Source organism: Hippocampus comes, unplaced genomic scaffold (assembly GCF_001891065.2).
Source record: "Hippocampus comes isolate QL1 unplaced genomic scaffold, H_comes_QL1_v1.1 scaffold276, whole genome shotgun sequence".
Taxonomy (NCBI): domain Eukaryota; kingdom Metazoa; phylum Chordata; class Actinopteri; order Syngnathiformes; family Syngnathidae; genus Hippocampus; species Hippocampus comes.
Window position 1 is genome coordinate 1,815,057 of NW_017805074.1, and position 7,858 is coordinate 1,822,914.

Here is a 7,858-nt window from a genome sequence, read left to right on the forward strand (position 1 = left end):
AATTTATTAAAAGATTTGCGTACATTTGCAAAAATACATCCAGCATCGCGATGTCCGTCTCCACAGAGATGGACTGTACATTATCTGATTGTAAATAAACACCAAAGAAGTGATCATTTTAAAGCCAGAACCTCATTAGGTTTTGTAGACATTCAAATTCAGCCTTGAGCCTGGACATTTCTTCCGTCCACAGGAAAAGGTTCATTTGTCATACTTCCTGCGTCATGCGTTATTCAAACGGGCACAGCAAAAAGTGAACTGCTGGTCAATGTGGCTTCAGTGTGTTTACTCTCTCACGCCTACGTCGCTACGTAGCCACCACATCAAAGGCTATATGACTAACTTCCACAATGAAGAGCACATATGGCTTTTGGGAATTACATTCACATTATGGTCTTTTTTTTTTTTTTTTTGCATTTGACAAGTTCTTCAAACACAATTAAATTGGTTCGCAAACGTCAATAGCAAACCGCGTCATACTTTGTACACATCGTTTTCTCCATCAACCTCATGAACTGACGCTATAAGTCGCAGAGTTAATTAGACTTTGGCGAAGTTGTTGGCTATCTTAGCTCAGCGTGGTCATAAAACTAAGGAAAAACACCATCGTCGCTCTGAAAATGCAGTACTAGTGAGGTGTGGAACCACATTTTTCATCGTTTGACGTTCAGTCAAGTCAATGGATTTGCAAAGCCTCGGCTAAGAAGTCTTATGCTTCCTTTGAGCATCGAACTCAAAAAGGCAGAGAGGATGCGAACGGTCCTCAAAATTGGCTTAAATGATGCCTTAACTTAGTGGTCATGTGGTCAGTGGTGGTAAAAGCTATGTAACATTGAGCTCATCAGCATTTCTATGAAGATTTGGACTGCTTTATTTGTGATGAAAATAAGCGCAAAAACAAAGTTATTGTTTGTATGCAGATAAAGAATCCGAATATGACATTACGTTTCGGATACATATTGACCGTTTTATGTCCGTTTGTATCAGTAAAGGCAAAAAAAAAAAAAAAAAAAAAACAAAAAAACTCTTAAAGCTTGAGAAAGAGGTATGTGATCGAAGGCACAGTGCCGGTATAAAGACGAAGGACCGAAGGACTGGTCCATATTGGCAGGATCACAACGCAAGGCTATCCCGGTTGCAGTTGAGCACCTCATAGTGTTGGGACTGTCCCAGCTGTCTGTGAAACACTCCTTGTTTCTGGGTCCTCAAGCAACGGATGTTCTGTCCGAGCGCAATGCTCTTGATCGCGGGTAAGTGCGAGAGCATGTTATGCGGTAAGGATGTCACTCCAGAGCCGGATAAATTCAGCTCCTGCAGCGAGTCCAGTCCGGTAAAAATGGATCGCCTTAGCGTCTTCAGCTTGGGATTGTTGGAGAGATCCAACACCTGGAGACTCTGGAGTCCTTTAAAGCTATGCGACTCGATTCCCCAAAGCTGACGAAGGCTGCTCAGGGACAAGAAAACCAGATCTGTCAGGTGAGCGAAGTCGCCCTCTTCAATGGCAACGATGGGGTTGCCATCCAGACTGAGGTATCGGAGTATCTCGAGTCCTTCGAGCCTCGGTATGCCGGAAAGATGGTTTGCCGTTAGATTCAAGCTTTGAATGTGGACAAGTTTCCCATGCGGTGTTGTGGAAATAGACACGAGCTTGTTGTGCGACAGATCCACGCTGACGGGTTTGCTGTTGACTTTCGCCACAAACGCGCCCATGTTGAAGTCGCGGAGGTTGTTGTGGCTGAGGTCCACTTCGGCCAGAGGGAGGCCAAAGAAGCAGCCCGGCGGGAGGCCCTCCAAGTCATTGTGGCTGAGGTCGAGAGTCTCCAGGTAACGCAGCTTGGACAAAGCATTGGGGCTTACCTGGAAAACAACACACGGGTAACAGAATCTTCAGCAACAAAAACTAAAAACAGGATTTAAAAAAACTGAGCCACATTCGGAGATGTCTCTTAAAAGCAGAAGTCAACCAAGGGCACATATCTATCATGTGGTTGCCACCGTTTGTGATGCAATGAATCGTGTTGGTTTCGATTGACTCACCATTGTAATGTGGTTGCTGCTAAGGTCCAAGCTAACGAGGGTGGTGTAACCGGGCCCGGCCAGCATGTTGTCAGTCAGGTGGCCCAAGGCATTGGAGGACAGGTCCAGGAAGGCCGTGTCCAGCGGGATGGGCACAGGTATGATGGCGCCGGGACCCAACCCTCGACAGTCGACTGTGGTCAGGCTGAAGCTGTCAAACAGGCCGAAGCTTTCCACCTCGCAACGGCAGCCTGCGTGGCAGTTCTTGACCGAGGTGCACCGGACGCCCGCCAGCAGCAATAGCAGCAGGTCAAGCCACAGGAAGAGCGCCATTATGTTCTGCAAACACAGCACGTTACTTATGACGACGCCCCAATGTCTGACAGTGGCACTTACAAGGTCAAATTTAACCAAATGGAATACCCCTCAACAACTTAGAATGCCCTTTCTATTTTTTCATTTACTACCTTTTTACACACACACACACACACACACACACAAATTTACCAAGCCTCCCTGTTCCAGGTCAATTCTTATCAAGCACATCATGTTCTCTAGAAACGATAACGACCAAAAGCTTTTTTTTTAATGGAGAAGAAAATGCCCTTGTAGCCTTACTATGTGGCGTTCGCAGTCGCCTTGCGTGCACGACTGTGCAGGGAGGAACGGACAGACGGAGACAGCTTTCACACCTTAACTGTCGTTCACATGAAAAGTGAGGTGAGAAGGGGAAAGGAAGTCTCACGGTTGGGTCGTCCTGCCATGACACAGCAGGCCAAAGAGATAAAACGCCACTTCTCTTCTTTGAGAAACAACGGCCGCATTTGGCAACGTAACAAGCTGACAGCTTGAAAAGGCACTGGATCAGCAAATAACAAGCCAGGCCCTTGAAAGAAATGTTGTTTGTTCACTTGACAGGCAATGCATTAAAATAATGTACTCGGGTTATTAGACAGGTATTCAGGTTATTTACCGGCCTTTTATGGAAGAGGCTGATGTTATATGGAGCGCAACTAGTTCGCTGTTGCTCAAAGTCCACTACTCGTACCTCTGTACTGTTTTTCTTTTGACCCCTGCACTCCAAACATTAGTGGCTGTGGGTGTGCAACAGGTCGTTTCAGGCCGCTAACTACAAACTTGAAATGGGAACAGTCAGCTTTTGGACTTTTCACCAGCTCGTCCGTTGTTGGGAGACTTTTACACGGGCCAAGCACTTAAACCGTAGTCGTAAAACATAAAGACGTTAACCACAATGACTGTCTGGTGGGGCTCTGCAGTCGATCCCGTCTGAAAGCCTGACATCATTATATGACAAAAGAGACATCCAACAACGAGCACGGATGTTCACGAAATTGAACCATCCTAATTTGGAACCGCACTAGCAGTGATAATTTTACAGTTTGGGCCCTGCGAGTCCCAGAGACTCGCTGATCAGAAAAGTATGAGTTCGATTATGCATTTAGAGAGTCCCAAATTTCAAATTCTGAAATGGTCTACTTATTCAATTGCATATGATAATAACACAAACAACAACAACATACATTGATAATAGGTTTATTTCTTATAAAGAAATGCTGCAAAAATGTCAATAATTCAGACTTACAAGATTTGCTGAGAAATAGGTTCTTGTTTCATCCCATGGTTCAGTCTTTGAGTTCATATCTCCGCAATAAACTTTCGCAACACTTGTTCGCAGCACTTGTTTTAATGTTGCACAACTTGGCAATCGTCTGCTTTCCACGAAGCGAAGGCCGATCTCGCCAATCTCGTCTTACGAGAACAGAAATCTCGTCACATGAGATTACTTAACGCGAGATCAAAACAACAATGGCGGAGATTGTCAAACTGCGTTCGTTGCTGGAAAAAAAGATTTACCGTAGGCAAGAAATTTCCTTGCGTCCCAAAAACGCACATTATTTGGAACTGTGCGTCTGGCGGAAAAATTATGCGTCTAGGACGCGGGACGCAGAGGTAGTGCGATGGCTGCACCAGATGCACATGCCTTCATAGATAACTCTAATGGGCCTTGAGATGACAGACGAAGAGTTTGGGCAGACCCGCCCTCCTTGGAAAAACACAAGAGAGGCCATATGCTGACTAAACACAGGAAAGTGCCAGTGAAACAAAAAGTGTAAAAAAATGACCGAGGCAGCTCATCATCTGGCTGAGTTGGAAGCCGCGCTCACCTTTCCTTCAACCTTTGCTCCATCTGCTCTGGCAAAGGACGGAACATTCCCTCCCTACCAGGCGTGTGTCCTCCCCATCGCCGACAAATCTCCCCCTTTACACCATACGGCCTTTAACGCACATGCAATCGAATGACGGTGTAGAGAGAACAAGAACATCAACCCCACCACTCCCCACCCACTTGACACCTGCCTGCGAAAGAATGCCCCAACGACACCCTCTCACTTTCCAGGCCTTTTTATCTCAGGAAAGTGAAAACACAACTTTGGTCCTCCGAGGAACATCAGCATTGAGCTAGTTGAGGCCTTTATGAATGTTTGTGAACTTTCATGGATGCGACAATCAAGTTATTGTCAGTGCAAATACAATCAATAACATCTTTAGAGTAATCCAAATTTTTATTACTTGAAATGTGTGGCACAGGTAGCCGAAGAAATTATTTAAGGTCAGTTAGTGTTAACGCAGCTATATTCATTTACTACCAAACTCAATGAACCTTTGTTCGGTGCACTCCGCCTGCACTCACATCACATCACATCGCTGTGATCTCCAGGCTGGAAAACTGCTCATTTAGACGATGAATGCCAGGCTCAATCCTGTTGAGTCCCATTAATGCGTGACTCGAAATGGATCCTTGAGGCTTTCAATGAAACGGATGGAGCTTAAATGTTTTTTTTTTAAACAATCAGACGGCAAACAAGGAGACGATAGGGAAAATGATGAAAGGTTCAGCAAAGACACGTCGGACAATATGACTGGATTCGAATTTAAACGTTCACAAACCGTTGTTCTCACAGTAAACAATAGAAATAGAATTAATCCGTACTATCGTGCAACTGTCACCATCATAAAAGCTTTTACCAACTACATTGACATTCTTAAGTCTCATACAGACTCAAAAGGAGGGTAAGCACTGCTTCTCATGAGATGTGAAAACAACACTCTGCGTTAACTTTACTAAGGTGAAAATTCGTACGGTGACACTTGGAATTCCGCCGAAAAAGTCAAGTCAATTTTATTCAGCGCAGGACGAATATGGAAATGCCACACAGGAATGTCGGAGCCAAGATTCAAACACCGAATATCAGAACTGTGCGGCAGATGTGCTAACCACTTGGTAACCATACTGCAAGTTTGACTCCATTGACAAATATCAACCTTGTATGCAAGTAAGGCAACAATTTGCACAGGCTGATACTTTTCGGATTCCTCGTATGTGGTGTCGCAATGTGGGATGTTTATTTACATTGTAGAGTTTCCTTTTTTCCCCACTACATGTTTAAAAAAGTGCAAATCAACCAACTATAACACACATTCACTTAAAATTCACTTGCACTTGAGTTTGATTGGAATTGTCACAGTGAAGCTTGTCTGTAGAAGTGCTAAATTCTTCAGACTCGGGGCCCCTCAGGGAAGTGGTCCATTATCTATCTGCAAGCGTACACACAAATGCTTCCAGATCACCTTTCTCTATTCTTCTACGTGGCAGACAGCACATCAAACATGCAACTTGCTCGATGGAGATCACCTTCAATGAACTGATACACTAACGTAGTCCCGAACGATACCAGACAAAGTTGTCCGAGCTTCGGATGTCATTGTGGGGTCGTTAGAGTGGTCGCGCAGCGTGGTAGTTTCTTAAAACACAGAGGCCAATTGAAACCCGAGATGACCATTGAGCTCCGAGGGTTTGCTTTCTTTTTTTTTTTTCCTTTTTGCTTTTTTTTTTTTGGAACCGAACTTCTGCAACAGCAACGCGTCTTCTAGAAAAGATAATAAAAGTCGAAGAAAGTTGTGGCAACAACTTCATCTTTTTAAAACTCACGCTAGCTTTTTACTCGCCTTTCATCCAGAGTGTCCGCGCTCTTTTCTGACCGTTTTTCCGCTTCACTTCACCGCTCCCATTTTCCAGAACCCCGCTGAGCAGGGGGCTCCTCTGTGTCCGGGCGGAGTGTGTCTCGACTCGGCTACGAGCTCTTTAGGTTCCTCCCTCCTTCGGCTCCGCTCTGCTCGCACGGTCAGCGAGCGTAAACACAAAACTGTGACACTCGTTTACTCCCATCCCACTTTTCAGTCCTGCCTGTGAGGCTCGCTTGCCTGGCAGGCTGTTCTAACACTGCCACCTACAGGAAAGCACAGATTGGTAGATTCCGCTTTGATGTTTCAAAGTAAAAGTACAAAACCCATTTTGACCCTGCCTAAGAATCTGCTAAGAATAATTGTCAACATTAATTATTACCAGCCCATGTGCCATGAGAGATCATCTTGTGTGCCTATGCAATTTCACTTCGAAATATAATCTATCTGTCGATCTATCTATCGATCTATCTATGTATTATCTTGTATTTTATTTATTTAGCTAGTTTTGTAGCAATAGACGAGATATTTCCGGAGTGGGTTCCCCCTCCATGAAGGTTGCCCAGGCAATTTTTCACATTTAACCAAACGATGGCGCAATAGTTATATTATCACGTTATTGGGTTGATTTATATCGCAGCTACTTTTAATCGCATCTTTTCAAGGGAAAAAAAATGAAGTGACTCATTTCCCCTATGCATTTTCTATGCTGCTTGGGTTCCACTTCGGTCGTGGATGAGCTGGAACCTATCCCGGGTGACTTTTGTTTTGGAATCGACAGTCCAAGACACCAGGCATCGTTTTCCTCACGTCACATTTTAAACATAGAAATGGTAAAGTCTCCATCCGTCCAGGCTGACCTGTGAGAGGCAAGATATGGTGCCACGAGTTATCGAGACTTCAGGAACATACAACAAACAATGATTAGTATTGGAAGAAGCTTGGCCAAGGTCCACCAACATAGTGCCCGCGGGCAGCAGTTAGCCATTGGCCCCAAGGACCGCATCAGTCCCGAGACTGTGCCCGATTTGTAAGTCATTTTCAGCCTACATTTAATTGAATACACACACTACAAATTCTAGATATTTAATGTTCTAACTGATAATTTATTGTTGTTGTTGTTGTTTTTGCAAGACCTGCTAGTTACTTATGCCATGGGCACTAACACACCCCATACCAACTGGCTTCTGAAATTTGCACAAAACAGTCTGGATGTTCCTTTCCTTTATTTGCCCAGACGCCTGGTTTTCCCAGCAACAAAATCCAAAGAATTTCGAAATGTGAACTCATGGAACACTTGAGAATTTGCGTCTGTACGGTTAGGCCTCTTTGGCACATAATTGGTGAATTGAGTTTGACTGTTGTGTCGCTGTGACCTTTCTCCTTGCTTGCTTGGACTTCCTCATCTACAAAGTTTGTACTGTATATGAATATTAGTAATACCATTTCATTATTTAAAGTAATCTGAGCAGATTTATCATTTCAGAATTGTGTGTCAAACTAGCAGTCCTTACTAGAACTGTTAATGATAGTTGAAGAACAATTTACCTGCCTCAGTTTGCAATGTCAACAGTTGCTCACCAATGTATTACATCAGTGATTTGTTGCAAATCAGATGATTTAAATACGACGGAAAAGAAAAATCTGAAAAATGGTTTCTTCTTATCAGGCAATCTCCGATTAAACCAGATTACAGGTACCCAAGAAGTAGTTTTCGGTTTCACAAATGTTGGTGACCCCTGCTGGAGACAAACAACACACTCGCATTCTCATCTATAGACAACTAGAGCAGAATTTT

At 44.1% G+C, this 7,858-nt stretch overlaps 1 protein-coding gene across 2 annotated transcripts; it reads right to left on the bottom strand.

The window, feature by feature from the left end:
* Nucleotides 1-396: 396 nt before the first annotated feature.
* tsku (tsukushi small leucine rich proteoglycan homolog (Xenopus laevis)) lies at nucleotides 397-6,267 on the bottom strand. 2 transcript variants are annotated; one of them, XM_019864981.1, is made up of 3 exons: nucleotides 6,029-6,267; nucleotides 2,038-2,355; nucleotides 397-1,857 (listed from the first exon to the last, which is right to left on the bottom strand). In XM_019864981.1, exons 2-3 carry the CDS (start codon nucleotides 2,347-2,349, stop codon nucleotides 1,114-1,116), a joined length of 1,056 nt encoding a protein of 351 aa, XP_019720540.1. In that variant the 5' UTR covers nucleotides 2,350-2,355; nucleotides 6,029-6,267; the 3' UTR covers nucleotides 397-1,113. The 2 variants fall into 2 exon arrangements, with proteins under 2 accessions (XP_019720540.1, XP_019720539.1); XM_019864980.1 differs by having other exon boundaries at nucleotides 6,046-6,266.
* Nucleotides 6,268-7,858: the final 1,591 nt, after the last annotated feature.